Genomic DNA, 19,223 nt, shown 5'->3' with positions numbered 1-19,223 from the left:
GCAAACCACCTGAAGGCAAACCAGGTTCCACAGCTCAACAGCATGAGCCTGGGTCAGTTTCCTAAACTACAAAATGGGAAGGCAACAGACCTGCCTCAAAGAGTTGTTAGGACAGTGAAACACCTATGTGTACACCAAGGCAGCAACAGGAAGTAATCAGTCAGTGTCAGCTGCTTATCTAGTGCAAGGGTTCACAGCACATTCCAGGGATGTGACAAAGTCAACACTCATAAATGTGCTTTTGTGTGTGCATGTGTACTATATATAACTGGGAATATATATATAAACACACACACACACATATATATATATAAACACACACACACGCATAAAATATATAAATTTTGCAAAAGATGCTATTAAAAATAGTCACCTCTAGGAAGAATCTGCTTCCATTATATACTTCCATAACTTAAAAATGTTACCCTGAATCCAACTCCAACTTACAGGAAATAGGACAGAGGACATGATAAACCACTGTGGGTAACAATCAACAAAATCCAGGCAGTGGGAAATAGAAAAATGGAGGGTCGACTATGAGGCACTGGTGTTTGGAGTCCTATTAGTAGCCTGATTCAAACAAAACTTTCTTTTAATTAGGACACTATAAGAAAACTGGAAGTTTAAATAGTGACTGAAAATATTTACAGATGAAATAATATAAGGGAGAATTTGTTTCAAAAGAACCCAGGAGGGAGAAGAGTGGGCTGCTGTTGGAAGTGGACAATGAGCACATGAGGAGTCATGTTCTTCTGTCTACTGTCTTTCATTTTTCAAATTTTACCTAATAAACATTTTGTGAAGTACATATATTACCTTTCCAATGTCAAAAAAAAAAAAAAGCTAGCATAAAAAAGTGATTATAGAAAAATATTCAAATAGAAAGTTATTTTAAAAGAAATTGGATAGAAAAAGTATCTCTCAGATATACCAATATAGTTATTGGTTGTTTTTTTTCTTAACACAGCAAAGCAAATAAATCCTCAGTTAGTCCATGAGGTAGTTCTGCTTCAACTCCCAGTAACTCTGACTTTAACTTCTAAACGTATGATTTTAAGCAAAGCCCTTGACCGTCGTACATCTCAATTTCTTCATCTGCAAAAAGGAAGCAGATCACTGGTTCTCAATTTTAGGAAATACAAATTTTTCCAGGGGAAAAACTCCACAGATGATTCCAACAGTCTTCTTCTTCCCTGACCCACATCCTCCCTGAACCCATCCAACTCTGAAAAGTTAAGATTTATTTTCTGATACAACTTCAGTATCCAGCAAATGCAACACTACTTTCTAAAAATGAAGCATATAACCTTCACTGCAAAATAAAAATGAAATAAATTAAAAAATAAAAATTTAATGTTCCTTTTTTTTTTTTTTTTGAGACGGAGTTTCGCTCTTGTTACCCAGGCTGGAGTGCAATAACGCGATCTCGGCTCACCGCAACCTCCGCCTCCCGGGTTCAGGCAATTCTCCTGCCTCAGCCTCCTGAGTAGCTGGGATTAAAGGCACATGCCACCATGCCCAGCTAATTTTTTGTATTTTTAGTAGAGACGGGTTTTCACCATGTTGACCAAGGTGGTCTCGATCTCTTGATCCACCCGCCTCAGCCTCTCAAAGAGCTGGGATTACAGGCGTGAGCCACCGCGCCCAGCCTAATGTTTCTTTTAAGAATTTTTTTAAAGTCCTCCTGGCCAGGCGTGGTGGCTCACGCCTGTAATCCAAGCACTTTGGAGGCCAAGGCGGGCGGATCACCTGAGGTCGGGAGTTCAAGACCAGCCTGAACAACATGGTGAAACCCCGTCTTTTAAAAAAAAAAAAAAGTCCTTCTAACAACTTAAATCAGGTTTTCCTGACTTGTGATTTAAGTCAAATCTCTTGGAGGCTTCTTATACCTGAGCTTTCTTAAAGAAGGAGGAGTTTCAGGGCGAATCACTGGAAAGGTGAAATAGCAGCCATGACACAAGATGAGACCAAACCAGGTGGCCCAAGGCTCAATCCCCAGCTGGAGTCCACAGATAGCCGAATCTGAGGGGAAACAGACAAGACATCCCTCAACCCTTGGCTTTCTATTCATTGTTCTCTCTCAGTGCATACCATGCAGCATACACCCTCATCCAAGGACAAGAGCCACTTCAGGAAGACAACACTCAACAGTGTACATCACAAATTCAAAATCAGCAAAAGGAATGCAGGAAATGCTCAGGATAAACTGTTAAGCAGAAAAGAAGATAAAGTGTAATAAAATTTTATATACATACATGTATTCATGTATATGTTTATATGCATAAGAAAAAAATAGGCTGGGCACAGACTCTCAAGCTGTAATTCTAGCACTTTGAGAGGCCAAGGCAAGAGGATCACTTGAGCCCAGGAGTTTGAGAACAGCCTGGACAACACAGGGAGTCTCATCTCTACAAAAAAGTTTTTAAAAATTAGCCAAACCTGGTGGTACACGTGTGATCCCAGCTACTCAGGAGGCTGAGGGAGGAAGATAGCTGGGGCCCAGGAAGTTGAGGTTGCACTGAGCAACAATTGCACCGTGTTCCGCTGTATTCCAGCCTGGGCAACAGAGTAAGATTCTGCCTCAAAAAAGAAAAGAGAAAAGGAAAAGAAAGGAAAGAAAAGCCATAGAAAATACCACATGAAGCTGATAGAAAGTGAAGGTTTTCTTTATATACTTATCTGTATTTTCCAAAAATTGTACATTGAATATAAGCAGAAAGAAGAATGAAAAGCTGGCAGGGTGCAGTGGCTCATGCCTGTATTGTAATCCCTGCACTTTGGGAGGCCAAGGTAGGCAGATCACGAGGTCAAGAGATTGAGGCCATCCTGGCCAACATGGTGAAACCCTGTCTCTACTAAAAATACAAAAATTAGCTGGGCATGTTGGCACATGCTGGTAGTCCCAGCTGCTCAGGAGGCTGAGGCAGGAGAATCGCTTGAACCTGGGAGATGGAGATTGCAGTGAGCCGAGATCGCACCACTGCACTCCAGCTGGGTGACAGAGTGAGACTCCGTCTCAAAAAAAAAAAAAAGAAAAAGCATTTTTTTTTTAAAAGAAATAATAGTAACAATAATAGCTAGCATCTACTTGAGTGCTCGCTCTGTCAGGAATCATGCTAAGCAGGTCTCATTCAATCCTCACCATAGCCTATGGAGTTTATGGAGGGAAGGGGATTATGATTAAGCCCCGTGATTCTACAAAGGAGCCTCCTGCAATGGGCACCTGAAAAAGCCTTGCTTAGTAAAGGAAGAAGCTGTTTAAAGACAAAACAAGGAACCCAACTTTCTCAGGCAGTGTGAGCCTACAGATGGAGAGGAAGTCCCAGGCCCAGAGTACAGACACCTTTCTATTCTCCTGACAACCCACCCAAGGGGCATCAAGAGCCACAGATGTCATGATAGGTGGGTGAATGCTATAGAATGAATGTTTGTGTCCCTTCAAAATTCATGTTAAAGACCTAACCACCAAAGTAATGTTATTTGGAGGTGGGACCTTCGGGAGGCGATTAGGTCACAAGGGCAGAGCACTCCTGAATGTGAGTAGTGGTCTTATAAAAGAGGCCTAAGGGAGTTCATTTGCCCCTTTCACCATGTGACAACTCAATGAACAGACACAGGTCTATGAATCAAGAAGTGAGCCCTCATCATTGAACCTGCTGGCACCTTGATCTTGGACTTCTAGCCTCCTTTAGAGCTGTCAGCAATAAATGTCTGTTGTTTATAAGCCACCCAGGCTACAGTATTTTTGTTATAACAGACTGAGCAAAAACAGTAAGCAAAGCCAAAGAAGAGGTACTAAGAAATGGAACTCAGCATGCACTGGGGTGGTCACCTCACACGGGGCCAAGAAGCAAGAAAGGCTGAGTAAGTCTCTGCCCCAATCACTGAAAATGTGGGCACAGCCAGCCACAAATAAAGTAAAATGAAGTGCAAACTCCAAGGAGGTAGGGTCACCTGCAGGGGAAAGCGGAGGAATGGACTACTGGGAAGACTTTGCTGATGAGAAGATTGAAGGGCACCCATACCTATGAAGACCAAGTCAGAAGGGAGCAAATCTGCCAAGGACACTATTAGGAAACCTGAAATTTCTCTTCCAAATGTAATGTTATTTCCAAATGATGCCATTCCTATCCCAAGAAGCACCGAGGTCCCTGTAACTGGACACAGCGGCCACCCTACCCAAAGCAAGAGAAAGTACTGAACAGTTTTCTCAGGTATTATGTTCTAATGGGCTTGTCCTAGAAGTGGTTAATATGTCAAATTGTTCCATGATACCCTCTTTACACACTGTCACTACTCTGCTTCCCTGTCCAGAGCAGGAGGAATGGCCTGGTTGGACCCGGGGTCCCGTCACTGCCCAATACACACTAACAGTGTTGGAGCACTCTGCTCCTCATCCAAAGGCCAAAAAGACACCCAATCCAAGCACACAGGACAAAGACAACTGTTTCTAAGCAGTAACTGAAATTCTTAGTGCTACCGTATTTTCCTTTTTCTTTTTTAAAGAATTCTGGTAGTGATTTTCAAAGGGAAAAGCCCAAAACTGACACAGGCTTTCAGAGATTTTTGTCAGCATCCCAGCACCAGCAAAGTCAAAGTTACCACTGCCTACAGCAACACCTGCAGGTCAAGAGCCTGAACTGCAGGTGCTATGAAAGTTCACACCCGACAGCCCACGCCCAGGAAACCCACACCGGACCCTACTGTGATGTCATCCAAGCACTTATATTGAATTTATTTAAGTTAAATAAGCATGTGATGTGACTTTACTGTAGCATATGAAAAGAGAGTTTTTGCCTAATATTGGCTAGAACGAACAAACGTGTCAAGCAGGAGTCGTCAGAAATCAGCAATCTAAGACTTAGATTCCAGGTAACTGATTTTAGACAGAGTTCCCACAACAGACAGTGCTTCTGTGTGGTCTTCTAAAGAATAACTACCTTAAATTACTCAATTAAAAGAACTGCAGATCTACAGTTTATAGGATAAACCAACCTGAACACTGATGGGAGGACTTGGGGTACCACTAAAGGTAGAACAAGGAAAAGGATGGTCTTTCACATTCTATTTTCAGAACTGCTAAAACACTACATTTCATGTATAATTAGAGATCAGTGCCACAACTTCCTGTTTTGTTCAAGGAAAACAAGTAACTGAAGGCTGAGAATGTTCCAGTCCTTGGAAACGTTTGATTAGGATTCTTGCAGTATCAGTCTATTCTGAACAAACAGCGAAAGGCTACCAAATAGAAAGGTTAGCTTTCCTGAAACATATCCAAGTCTTCACTCTATACTTATTTTTAAGGTAGAACTCACAAAACTAGCTCTAGTTCTAACCCAGAACATAATTTATTGGTTCAAGAATTTTAAAATAGGGTCTCTACAAAACAACAAAGTAGCTATTCTAGTCTATTACTCAGAAATCAAAACCAAATCCCCTCTTTTCATTTTTTAGATTATAAAAGGAATACAAAAAAATTAATACAACAAAATAAATGGTCATTACAGAAAAATTAGAAAACATAGTTAAGAGACAAAGATAAAATGAAGAACACTCATAATTCCACCACTCTGTGATTGTCTTTTTTTGTACATATATGTAATTTTTAAAGTTTTCAAATGTGATACTAGACTATATAGTTTGAATTCTCCCCTTCTCACTTAACATTATATCATGAATATACCTGTATAACTCAAGGTTCCACCAAAGAAGCAGCAGCAGATAGTCAGCCCTCACTAACCATGGATTCCATAACCCAAATCAAAACATTCCCAAAAAAACATTGATCAAGCAGGGCGCGGTGGCTCACACCTGTAATCCCAGCACTTTGGGAGGCCAAGGCGGGTGGATCACAAGGTCAAGAGATCGAGACCATCCTGGCCAACATGGTGAAACCCCGTCTCTATTAAAAAATACAAAAATTAGCTGGGCATGGTGGCGCAAGCCTGTGGTCCCAGCTACTCGGGAGGCTGAGGCAGGAGAACTGCTTGAACCCAGGAGGCAGAGGTTGCAGTGTGCCGAGATCGCATCACTGCACTCCAGCCTGGCACCTGGTGACGGAGCAAGACTCTGTCTCAACAAAAAAAAATATTGATCAAAATATTTGATGCAGATCAAAAATATTCCCAAAAATGGCTGGGCATGGTGGCTCACACCTATAATTACAGCACTTTAGGAGGCTGAGGCGAGTGGATCACTTGAGCTCAGGAGTTCAACACTAGCCTGGGCAACATGGCAAGACCTCATCTCTACAAAAATATAAAAATCAGCTGGGCAAGGTGGTGCACACCTGTATCTCAGCTACTTGGGAGGCTGGGGTGGGAGAACTGCTTGAGCTCAAGAGGTAGAGGCTGCAGTGAGCCAAGATCATGCCACTACACTCCAGTCTGGGCAACAGAGCAAGACCCTATATCAAAAAATATATATATCCAAAAATTTTTTTAAAAAAGGGTTTTGTCTGTACTGAACATACACAAACATCTTGTTATTATTCCCTAAATAATACAGCGTAACAACTATTTACATAGCATTTACATTGTATTAGGGATTATAAGTAACCTAGAGATGATTTAAAGTATATGGGAGGGCTGGGTGCAGTGGCTCACACCTGCAATCCCAGCACTTTGGGAGGCCAAGGTGGGCGGATCACAATGTCAGGTGATCAAGATCATCCTGGACAACATAGTGAAACCCCATCCTTCTAAAAAAAAAAGTAATAATAATAAAATAAAAAATAAAGTATATGGGAGAATGTGCATAGGTTATACACAAATATTATACTGTTTTATATAAGAGACCCAAGCATCCATGAATTTTGGTATCCACAAGGGTCCTGGAACCAATCCCCTGCAGATACCAAGGGAAAAGATTTATTAAGAGAGTTACTACAAGAAATTGGCTTACATGATTGTGGGGGCTGGCTAGGCCAGTCTGAAATCCACATGGCAGGCCAATGTGGAACTCTCCAGAAATTGAGTGCAGCTGCTGTCCATCGGAGAAATTTCTTCTACTTCAGGGGAGCTCTGCTGTGCTCTTCAGGCTTTCAGCTGATAGATCAGGCCCACTCAGATCACCTAGGACAATCACCCTTACTTAAAGTCAACCAATTATTAATTTTTATCACATCCACAAAATACCTTGACAGCAATGCCAAGGTGAGTGTTTGACTGAATAACCAGGACTGTAGCTTAGCCAAACTGACGAACGAAACTGACCAACACAATATCTATGTCAGTAATCTTTAAAAGCATTTTATAAATTTACTTATCAACTCTCTTACTACAGAAATTCAGCATTCTTCCAAAATTTTGCTAATATAAGTAATGTTGGAATAAATAAAACTGAAGTGAACAATGCTATAAACTGAATGTTTGTGTCCCAAAATTCCTATGCTAAATCTTAATCCCAAGATAATGGTGATTACGGCTCTGCCTTCATGACTGCAATTAGTGCCCTTACAAAAGAGACTTCAGAGAGTTCTGTCACCTCTTCCACCATTTGAGGACACAGCAAGGTAACAGAGGTTATGAATCAGAAAGCAGGCCCTCATCAGACATTGAATCTGCCAGTACCTTGATTTTAGACTTCCAGTCTTCAGAACTGTGAGCAATAGATTTCTTTTGTCTATAAGCCACCCAGGCTATATTATTTTGTTATAGCAGCCTGAGTGGACTATGACAAACAACTTTGTATAGTCAATCTTCATTCTCACATCTGATTATTTTATTGAAAGACTACTGGTAAGGAGGAGCTACACACAGACAGAACTCCAGAAAACCTCATAGGATTCCCTTGAGTCTTTGGTCAAATACAAAACTGCACATGTGTGAAGTGCAACTCCATGAGACAAGCAGGAAACTGACATGGACAATCCTGAGAGCTGGGAGATGTTCAAGCCTCAACCAGCCTGAATGGAAAGTGCTCACTAAAGAGCTGGAGCACTCAGAAGACCAACAAAGGCCATGTCTTAGAAGACTAAGCTAGTTCTAAAATAAAAGTACCCTAGACACATCTTAACAAAGCAGAAAAACAAGGCCAGGCACAGTGGTGCACACCTATCATTCCAGCACTTGAGAAGCCAAGGTGGGAAGATCATTTGGGACCAGGAGTTCGAGACCAGCCTGGGCAATATATTAAGACTCCATCTCTACAATCAATTGATCAACCAATAAAAATAAAAAACAAGCTTCAAAAAGATCATTCTGATCAGCAAATAAATTAATTGCCTGCAAGAATAAAACTCAACACTCAACAGAAGAAAGCAAAACCCAGAGACTTGACAATATAACATTCATTAATGTCTAGCATCCAATCAAAAATTATCAGACATTTGAAGGAAAAAGAAAATGCGACCCAAAATCAGGAGAAAACTCAATCCATAGAAATAAACCGAGAAATGACAGAGACAATGGAATTAGCAGATAAAGACTTTAAACTACTATAAGCATATTAGAGGATTTAAAGAAAAACCAAGGTAGGAATCAAAGCCATAAAAAACAATCAAAAGGAACCTGCAAGGCTGAAAAATAAACTATCTGAAATAAAAAAGTTACTAGATGAGTTTAACTAAAGATTAAACACTAAAGGAGAATAGACAGTAAAGCTGAAGACAGGTCAACAGAAACTATTCCAAAAGAACGGCAAAGAGAAAACAGATCTAAGTGTATGTTTCTGTTGGGGGCGAGGGGTGGGCTCAAAAGTCCCCAAATAGTATAAACACAGGAAAATCACACCACAGTAAATCTTAATCAAATTGCTCAAACTAATGATAGTAACTTAAAAGCAGCTCATATATAGCAAGAGAATGGGGATATCTCACATGCAGGGAACAAAGAATGTCTACTCACTTCTCATCAGAAACAATGCAAGCCAGAAGACAATGGAATGATAACTGTGTAAAGATTAAAATGTGTCTTTAAAATGTGTAAAGAAAAACAAAAACAAAAAGGCATCAACCTGCAATTCTACATCCAGCAAAAATATCCTCAGAAATGGAAGATGAAATAAAGGCATTTTCAGCCAAAAAAATCTGAAAGAATTCACTACCAGCAGATCTGCACGACAAGAAATATTAAAGAAAATCTGCAAGGAAATATCAGATCTCTGCCTTCCACCCTACACTTCCCACTTCCAGTCTCTAAATCCTTATTTTACTCCTTCTCATCTGGAGCTTTGTATTCAAGAGCTGCTCCCCTTCACAAAACTTATTTTCCCTTACTCCATATTTTATAAACCATTCCAAGTTGTTCACTTTGCTTCATTAACTAAAAACAAAATTCAAAAGCTCCCCGACAGCCCAGGCAATATAGTGAAAAAATCTTTTTAAAATTTAGCCAGGTATAGTGGCAGACAGCTCTACAAAAAATTATTAAATTAACTAGCTATGGTGGTGCATGCCTGTGGTCCCAGCTACCGAGGAGGCTGAGGCTAGAGGATTGCTGGAGCCCAGGAGTTCAATATTATATTGAGCTATGATCATGCCACTGCACTCCAGCCTGGGCAACAGAGTAAGACCTTGTCTCTCTTAAAAAGTGTGCACACACACACACCAATCTCCCCCAAAACAGGTCAGAAAGAGAGCACAGGAGTGAGAAAAACAGAAGAGAACTCAAGGTGGCGGGAATTCAAGGGGACACAGGTGACCCATCCTATCAAGGAGGGGAGTGAATTTTCCAAAAAACAAAGCAGGCCAGGAGGATCGTGGCTGTCTTGCAGACACTGCTACAACTCCCACACAAGAAGGCATCAGCTCCTCTCACTTAAACTGCAAGGAAGGTCTGTAAAACTAAGTTTAGAGCACCCACGAAACATAACTCCTAAAAAGTGAGTACCAGTACAGCATGATGCTTGATTCAGGGAAACCTTATGTCATATTCAAGCTCTACTGCTCATTAGCTGCTTGACTATTGGCTCATTTAAAATTCACAACAGCTCTATGAGACAAGTACTATCATTATCACCTATATTTTAAAGAGGAGAAAACAGATTTACAGAAAGGTTATACTGCTTGCTCAAGGTAACACATTCAGGAAGCGGCATAGCCAGGATGTGAATGCAGTCACCTAAAACAGACTGTCATTTCAGGTGTCCATTACACTGTGAGCACATCCTAGCAGTGCTCCTGCAGAGAAGAACACAATTAAGACGCTAAGGCTAAGCCTCTAAACACAGATAAAGTTAGGTCTTTGTGAGAGGAGTCAAGTGCTCTAATTTTGGCTCTGAATTTCAAATGGTTGTATGACTATCCACCTTACCTAGTAAGGAGGAAAGTGATCTTAAGCCAACTAATCTCCTATCCTGTGTAACTGCAAGACTGTAATGCACAGTTTGCAAATATGAAGAGCTAAATAAATACTGAGATCAAGAATTGGTGTGTTACAAAGTAAGAATGAATTATGGACAAACCTAAACACCAGATGTTAAGCGAGAAAGAAGGAAGCTGCAAAGTAGAAATTCCTACCTGGGAAGAGCTGGTGGTTCCCTAGCGATTTCAGCAGCACCAGCAACTGCTCCTGGAGCTTCTGCCTCCTCTGAGCCGTGAGCCATTTCCTTCGCAGGGGCCTGTGGGCCTGGAGGCTGCACTTTCTCTACTTCCTGAGGCCCACCCAATTCTGTGGTGGAGTCAATCTCTATTTCCTGGACTGGGACTGGGACTGGCTCCTTCTCAGCTGTAGCAGCTGACAGAATCTTGACCTCTTCTTCTTCCTTTCTTCTAATTTTCTCTTCAAGTTCCTGCCTTCTCTTCTCATCATCCTGACGGGCCATGTGGTCAAAGGTTTTGAATACCTAAAATCAAACAGCAATCCAGCAATCAGTTCATCTGCCCAGTAATGTACCATGTATCTTGTAGAAATGTGGTAAAATCTGGTAAGGAGAAAACTAAAAGCCATAAACTGACAAGTTTTCCCACTGGCAAAATGAAAATGCCCTGCCACTTCACCAAAAGCTGACAGGTAAACAGTATTTAACAGGAGGGTTCCAAAATCAACAAAATCAAAAATTTACAAGCCAAGCTAACATATTTACATACCTAAAAGATGCACAGTTAGATGGTCTTTGCTGTCATTATTTTTATAGACCTGAGTCTTGTTCACAATGCAAAGAATACACGGTCCTGGTATAATTGTGGGTTATAAAGGCACCAAAATTCAGACTCACAAATGAAACATGAAAACATGGCTGAACTTCAATTTCCAAAATGCAACCAGTTTTACTGGACTGCTGCTATTTTTCACCACACTGCATGGACATTCAATTCAACAAACATCCACTACGTGCCTACAGGGTGCAAGAAACACACACAAAAAAAACATCAAAATGATTTCTGCTGTCTCCTAAGAACTCAAAATTCTGGTGTGTAAACAAGTTCTTAACCTTCTCTGGGACACAGTCACATCCATGAAGGTGCTGGGATCTCTTTACCAAAAACGTACAGCCAAGACATATCCACACATGAAAACTCTGATACAAGAAGGGGCATGACAGAGCCCTTGATTCCCTGTCAGAATAGGTGGGAATGAGCATGTCTAGCAAAAGAAATCTAGGGAGACTTCTTGGAACAAGGAGGATCCCAGTTAGACCTTGAATGAGAGGCACATTTTCCATAGGAACTGGAGGAAATGCCACAGCTCCAAGAACAGGCTTGTCAAGGAATGGCAAAAGCTCTTACAATAACTGGAGGAAGGAATGGCTGAGAGAGCAACCTGGAAAATGGGTCGGAGTCAGATTCCAAAGGGCTAGAATGCAGACAGGTATTAAATAACAATGTTCTGTGCACTGCACAGGCAGTCCAAAGGATGCTAACAGACTAACTGTGTCAAAGGATTCTATAAACATTTCTCAAAACCCTCACAAAAATCCTGTGAAGACGACAGCATAACATTTCAAAAATGAGAAAAAATAAGGCTCGGAGAGGTTAAGTAACTTGCCCCAGCTCCTGCTGGCAAAAGTAGTAAAAAATTACGCAGCACACACCAAACAGTGTAGGGAGATGATGATGTAGACAGAAGAGAAAAAAATTAATAAAATCCTAAAAGGTTAAAAACTGGAAACAACACCAGAACCATTTTTACTTCTGCAGATAACCTGAAGCCCTGACTTGATTCTAACATTCGTGTTTCCACCCCTTTGAGTCCTTTGCTCTCAAAGCTTCTCATACTCCTAATATTCCAGATCTTCATCTTAACTCCACAAAATCAAAGCAACAAGAACCCTCTCTCCTAACACCTGAGACTTCTAACACAGAACCCCCCAGACTTGATAGTCCTCACCATGCCACTGCCCCTGCTCACTCAGTACATTCAGCCTTCTCTGACCTGCCCATTCACACCACCAGGAAGTGCTATCACTACCAACCTCCCAACCATCCCATGTTCTCAGTACTCATTCAAGAGTCACAGAACATGGAGCTGAAAGAAAACTCCAATCTGTGACCTCCAACCAATCTTCTCAGCTGACAAGAGGTGACTCTCCCAAGATCTACCAACAAGTTACATGAAGAACAGGATGTAGCTAGCTTTCCTAATTCTAGTTTCAAGGACTCTACTAAGGAGCACTTCTTAAAGTGGACTCCAAAAAAAAACCACCATTATCAATTATAATGAATGGCTTGTCAGTCCAAACTATTTTTATCTTAAAACATACTATTATAAAGTGGAATTCAATTTTCACATATATTGTTCCTGCTGAGGTTCTTCAAGTTGTGTATCCACGCTGTGCAAACTCTTAGGAGGAAATGTATGAATAGCCTAACTCTACACCAACAGTCTACTTCCCAAAATATTAAGGAAACACTTTGAAGTTCCACAGTCGTGCAGCCCAGCACTCCCATCCAAATTCTTCTCTGCCTATGTTCAGCAGAGACACCAAGCATCCCACTTCTCATGGGGGTGGAGGGGCAGACCACAGGAAGGAGTCTTATGCCATCAAGTTAGGGACAGAAAAAGAAAATCCCTAAGAGGCAGATGAGTAGGAGTGGGGTGGTCAAGAGATCACCTACTACCCTGGAGAAATGTTATGCTGGTACCAAGTCACTCAATTTCATTCAGTGTTGTCCTACCCCACAACAAAACCCTTGTCAAGGCTGGGCGTGGTGGCTCACGCTGGTAATCCAAGCACTTTGGAGGCCAAGGCGGGCGGATCACCTGAGGTCGGGAGTTCAAGATCAGCCTGACCAAAATGGTGAAACCCCGTCTTAAAAAAAGAAAAAAAAAATTTTTTAATTAAAAAAAAAAAACCCTTGTCAATACTGAAATCTACCTTTACAAGCCTCCTGCCAAATGAGCTTTTGTGGATAAAAGAACAGGTTCTGGCCGAGTACAGTGGCTCATGCCTGTAATCCCAGCACTTTGGGAGGCCAAAGTGGGTAGATTACCTGAGGTTAGGAGTTTAAGACCAGCATGGCCCACATGGTGAAACCCCATCCCTACAACTAAAAATACAAAAATCTGCCAGGCATGGTGGCATATGCCTGTAATCCCAGCTACTCAGGAGACTGAGGCAGGAGAATAGCTTTAACCTGAGAGATGGAGGTTGCAGTGAGCCAAGGTTGTGCCACTGTACTCCCAGCCTGGGCAACAGAGCGAGACTCCATCTCAAAAAACAGGTTCCCAGGATTCACCCTAATCTACCCAAACAAAATATCCAGGGTATATGTGTTTTTAAAAGTTCCTTGGCCAGGCACAGTGGCTCACACCTGTAATCCTAGCACTTTGGGAGGCTAAGGTGGGCAGATCATGAGGTCAGGAGTTGGAGACCAGCCTGGCCAACATGATGAAACCCCATCTCTTCTAAAAATATAAAAGTTAGCTGGGTGTGGTGGCACACGCCTGTAATCCTGAAGCAGGAGAACTGCTTGAACCCGAGAGGCAGAGGTTGCAGTGAGCTGAGATCATGCCACTGCAGTCCAGCCTGGGTGACAGAGTGAGACTCTGTCTTGAGAAAAAAAAAAGTTTCTTAAGCAATGCTGATGGTTGAGAACCACTTCCAGAAAACATGACACCTCTCTTAGCCATCTGCTGGCGACTGTCCCCTTGGCTTCTGTGAAACTTGCTGCTCTCCACCAAGATTTCCCCCAAGGTCTGTTCTTCACCTTTGGCTCCTCTCTCCCTCGGGTGTCCCCAAAACCCAGGTGACAGTTCAGTTAATACATTATCATTATTCCGGTCACCCAAGTTGAAAGCTTGGATCATCTTTAACCCATCCCTCCCCTTTCTCCATCCCTGCTCCCCAACTCCACTACTTCATTAGACTGGTCACCAAATCTTAAACTATAGAAGTGTCTTATAAGAGGTGGTATCAGGTAAATGAGTTACCAGGTAAAATGAGTGCACTATCTCTGTCAGTTCATCTGTGAAACAAAGACCAACCTCTCTGGTTATGTTAAGGGTTAAATAAGATGATAACAAACCCAGAATATAAAACATCTGATATTAGTACATATTAGGTGCTCAGTATATACTTCTCCCGCATACCTTCCTGCAAGCTACAATCATCCTAGACAAGTGTCTTCATCCTACTACAGAATGGTTAAATAATAGAACACAAAGATATGGAATCCACAAAATGAAATTTTTAGTTCCAGCTCTACGGTAAACTGGCTGTGTGTTCTTGGTCAAATAACCTTGCTGAACTGGTACGTAAACTTGAAACTTAACCTATTTCACAGCGACACTGAAGATCAAATGGCAAGACTTCATTAAACTGCCATAATGTCCTGCTAAAGGCCACCTCCAACAGCTTTCTGATCACTAACATGGCACTTATGCCAACTGATAAGGATGAGTCATAAACAGCCTTAAGTTCTGAAATTGAATCCTAGTGCAACCCCATCCCTCATTTGGCCCTATTACCCTGGTAGTTATCAAGACTTTCAAAGCTTTGGCTTCTACTGAGGAAAGTAACATCTGATCAACGTGCAGCATGCATTAAGACTTAAGGAGGAAACATCTGAAGCACTTTATAAACTGTAACATGCTAGAGAACTGGAGGAGGAATCATCAGCATTTCTATCTTCTTGGGTATTCTATAAACAGGCTTAATGCTTGGCTGAATAGTTTCTTTCAATCTCATCAGAAGTCCCACCTCTCTTATAAAACCTTCTTCACTTCCCAACTATCATTTCTATTTCCTTTCTTTACAATGGGCTCTATCAAATAATTGCCCTTACAGAGTTTTCTGTTACTTTCTGGGTTTTCTCTCTTTAACTGCAAGTGTCACAAGGAGAGAGAAACCATTACTTAAACACCTGTATCACCCATACCTGTGGCAACTAAGTGTAAACTGCATTCAGTCAACAGTTGCTTACTATTACATTCAAAAGTGTCCAGTCAACTTCACTGAATGAGTACTGACAGTGCTTCCAACATACAATAAACTTAACCTGGAAGGTAAGGAATTAAATTCAAATGAAATTTTAATAATCACTACAGTGACCGTCTTTGACCACGGCCACACCCATTGATCAACACAAGGCCTCCATCATCCCCGCCAACTCAAGTGCTTTCGTAGTTCTGGGGCGTGCACGTTTCTGTTGCTGTAAATGTCCTTCCTTCTGTCTGACCTGCATGGATTTCACTCCCTGACTAGCAGCCCCCAGCACCCTGAGGGGTACGCGCTGCCGGGTGCTGAGCAGGGCTCTTAACAGCCGGCTTACTACTTCTGAAACCTCAGGACGTCCCGAGCGAACCCCGGCTGCTCCCTCAGCCGAATAAGCTGACATCCAACCCGAGCTTCAAATTACTCAAACCATTCTCACAAGCTCAACCCCAGGACACCAAGAAAAGGAGGAAACAGACTGGGAGAGCTTGGAGGAGCGGTCGCCAGGAGTCAGGGCAGGTCAGGGGCGGCGATTCCCCAGACCGCAGGCCCGCCCTCCTCACCTGCAGCACCAGGGCCTGCGCGGCCCCCGGCGGGAAGCCCATGCGGTCAGACGGGTGGCGCAGCAAGCGATAGAAATCTGTCTTGCGGTAGAGGAAGCCAAAGAGAACGCGCAGGAAGTCCTGGACGTTGCCCACGTGCTGCAGGATGCCCAGAAGGGCCTGGTCATACAGCTCCGCCGCCCCGGGATCCATGTCGCCTCCCGCTCTAGGGACGGTCCACACTCAGGGCGCCTCCTCAGACCTGTCGACTGGCCACTTCCGGGGTCGCGGCCAACAGCTCCGCCGGACAGCGCGGCCGCGGAACTTCCGGTCCGTGCTCGTTCGGCCCCCGCAGACCCGAGCTGTTTTACCCGGACCCGGCTGCCCCACGAGCTTTGCCCTGGGGTGGTCCTCCACAAAAGAGCCCAACAAGGGCAGCAATTAAGTTGCTACGCACAAAGAGGCCCGCGGCTGCTGTGCTGCGGGAACTTGGCCGCCATATTTGAAGCGGGCGGAAAAAAAATTATGGTGAGTGCAGTGTCACGTGATTGCTCGGATTTTTGTCACGTTGTCCGTGGAGTCTTTCTCATTCCTGGGTTGAATTCCCGCCTGGGTATTCGGAACCTGCGGTTAAAGCTAGGGATGCGGTGAGGTTTTTGTTAGTAAGCCATATACTGAAAAATGCGTATATGTGGGATGTATGGATTTCTTATTAATAACAGAGCTTTGAGTTAAACTCAGGGCGTTGCATCAGAAGAAAGTCAAGTTGACGAAGAAAAGAAAGAGTGAGCGCATTCACATATGTTAAGTGGAAAGAGCTAGATTCAGAATAGGGAATCTGTATGCCATCGTTGTGAAATATGTACAGATGTCTGTATAATATGTATATGCATATATACATCATATATGTGTATAATGTATAATATATACATGCATTATATATGTGTATATATAATATATAATATATACATGCATTATATGTGTATACATACATAATGTATAATTGTAATATATAAATAACATATTAATATGATGTAATATATTAAAAAGACTTGTTCTCAAGTGGAGAACCTTTTATAAAACAGCTTTTAATAAAATTAATCATTAAATGCTATCAGGAGCATTCTTAAGTGAAACTGAACATTTTTAGCCTATAAGTGTAAGGCAGTGCATACTAGTAGAGTTTGGTGCCTGTTATGGACTGAATGTGCCTGCCCCCGACCAGATTCATATGCTGAAGCCCCAGTCCTCAATGGGACTATATTTGGAGTCACATTGGTGATTAGTAGGGCCTTTAAAAGATACTTAAAGGTTAAATGAGGTCATAAGGGTGGGGCCCTAACCCAATGAAACTGGTATCCTTATAAGAAGAGAAGGAGACACTAGTGATCTCACTCTGCGCACACGCAGAAGAAAGGCCATGTGAGGACACACTGAGATTATTCCAAGCCAGGAAGAGAGCCCTCACCAGATACCAACACCTTGGTCTTGGATTTCTGGCCTCCAAGACTGTGAGACAATAAACATGTGTTGTTTAAGCCACCCAGTCTATGGTACTTTGTGACAGCAGCCCTAGAAAACTAGGACAGTGTCCTGCCTTGATTCCTGCTAAGACACTTACAGTTTTACCTGCCATTGATTTTGCACCATCATTGCAAATGTCAACATAGCAAAAAAGCAAATAACACCATAGTATTGTTATTTTTACCTTGGAGACCCCCCAGGACCACATACTACGTTCTGAGATTCACTGCCCTAGAGAATTAATGAATCTCAGGTGAGCCTGTTAGTTATATAATTCCTCAATATGACTGAAAGGACCTGCACTCATCTTCTTGCTATATTCAAAGTTTTGAATAATTTTCTTTAGCACCTAAAAGTATCACAAAAAATGGAACAGACACTGCATCTGGAGAGGGGAAATTGAGGGAAACACTATAAAACAGGAGAAAAACTTACTTTTGTATTTGATACTGTGTACATGCATTACCTATTCAGAAATTAAATAAAATATTTTTCAAATTGAATGGAAAGCTAAACATAATCTCATAACACAGTCCAGCAATCATGCTCTTATGTATTTACTCAGCTTATTTGAAAACTATGTTCACACAAAAATCTGCATGCAAATGTTTATTGCAGCTTTACTCATAATTGCCAAAAACTGGAAGCAACCAAGGTGCCCTCAACAGATGACTGGATAAACAAACGGTAGTACATTCATGGAATAAAGTACTGTTTTCAGCAATAAGAAGGAATAAGCTGTCACTCAACAAAAAAAATGGGTTAATCTTAAATGCATATTGTGAAGAGATAGAAGCCAGTCAAAAAAATGCTACCACCCAATTATATGACATTCTGAAAAGGGCAAAATGTAGAAACAGTAAAATATCTGTGGTTGCCAGGATTTGGGTGTGAGAAAAGGTTGAATGATGCACAGGGAATTTTTAGGATGTAAAATCATTCTATATGATAATAATGATGGATACGTGACACTACACATTTGTCAAAACCCATAGAAATTTATGGCACCAAGAGTAAACCTTTATATATGCAGTCTTTTAAAAAAAATCACTTAGGAGATTGGGGGATCCCAGAATGGGCTGCAGAATAACAAAACAATCTAACTGTATTACAGATTTATGAAACAACCTCACTGAAGGGATGATAGAAAGAGATGCTGTCCTAAGTAACTTTGGAAATGAGCAGTCTGTAAGATTAAAGACGAAAGGAACTGTATATAAACACTGAACGCTAGTTAATAAAATTATTCCCAACAGGGGTATGGGTTATCAATTCTGAAACCACTAGATATGTATAGTGGAAATGAACAATTAAGCTAATGGTTGAGGGTGGTGGAAGCCAAGTTTCTCATTGGTAGAGTGAGAGCGTTATGGATAAGCAGGGGAAGGAGGCTAGAATGATCCATATGGTAATAGATCAGAGTTAGAAATTCATACTTACTATAGATACAGATGGCTATGTGTAGAATTATTTATAGAAATGTATATATATGCAGGTGAATGTACATACATATATTTACTTGCTCTCAGCCAAGAAGGTCTAGAAGCAACAATGCCCCAGTAGCAATGAGGATACCTTCCACTCAGATCTTGGTTTCTGATATTCTCCAATAGAAGGAACCAGGGTTCCTTGGAGAAATAGCTGATTCTAGGACTGGCACAGAAAATATACAAGATGCACCTGAAGCATCTTGTGGTACCTCAAAGTAAGGAAGTGCTAAAAAATATAAAAACCCACAATGATGGGGGTATGACAAAGGAAAGCCATATGGCCAAACCTGGAACAATGGCCAAACCTGGAACAATTTGAGCAGCAAAATAAGGTACTATTATATTAGAACCC

General features: G+C 41.7%; 2 protein-coding genes across 3 annotated transcripts in view; both read right to left on the bottom strand.

Moving 5' to 3' along the window:
• LOC135271863 (ephrin type-B receptor 4-like) overlaps positions 1-6,975 on the bottom strand; it is a 39,450-nt gene extending 32,475 nt beyond the window's left edge. Inside the window, exon 1 of the mRNA XM_064369882.1 lies at positions 6,904-6,975. The gene's annotated coding sequence lies outside the window, so the exon portion shown is untranslated. The remainder of the gene's footprint in view (positions 1-6,903) is intronic.
• Positions 1,803-16,132, bottom strand: LOC135271850 (nudC domain-containing protein 3-like). 2 transcript variants are annotated; one of them, XM_064369870.1, is made up of 3 exons: positions 15,879-16,132; positions 10,460-10,785; positions 1,803-2,022 (listed from the first exon to the last, which is right to left on the bottom strand). In XM_064369870.1, the coding sequence occupies exons 1-3, from the start codon at positions 16,068-16,070 to the stop codon at positions 1,989-1,991; spliced, it is 552 nt and encodes a 183-aa protein (XP_064225940.1). In that variant the 5' UTR covers positions 16,071-16,132; the 3' UTR covers positions 1,803-1,988. The 2 variants fall into 2 exon arrangements, with proteins under 2 accessions (XP_064225940.1, XP_064225941.1); XM_064369871.1 differs by lacking the exon at positions 1,803-2,022 and adding an exon at positions 5,325-7,073 and having other exon boundaries at positions 15,879-16,131.
• Between the last annotated feature and the right edge of the window lie 3,091 nt (positions 16,133-19,223).

This window comes from Aotus nancymaae, unplaced genomic scaffold (genome assembly GCF_030222135.1).
Source record: "Aotus nancymaae isolate 86718 unplaced genomic scaffold, 86718_ANA_hifiasm-v0.15.2.pri h1tg000094l, whole genome shotgun sequence".
Classification (NCBI taxonomy): domain Eukaryota; kingdom Metazoa; phylum Chordata; class Mammalia; order Primates; family Aotidae; genus Aotus; species Aotus nancymaae.
The sequence above is the reverse complement of the archived record's forward strand: the minus strand, read 5'-3'. Positions and strand labels throughout refer to the sequence as shown.

Excerpts from the sequence above, each read along its gene's own strand:
- LOC135271850 (XM_064369870.1), bottom strand. The coding sequence starts at position 16,070 with ATGGATCCCGGGGCGGCGGAGCTGTATGACCAGGCCCTTCTGGGCATC. Across the intron at positions 10,786-15,878 it reads CGCAGGCCCTGGTGCTGCAG|GTATTCAAAACCTTTGACCA; the intron begins GTGAGGAGGGCG and ends GTTTGATTTTAG. Across the intron at positions 2,023-10,459 it reads GAACCACCAGCTCTTCCCAG|ATTCGGCTATCTGTGGACTC; the intron begins GTAGGAATTTCT and ends GTTTCCCCTCAG.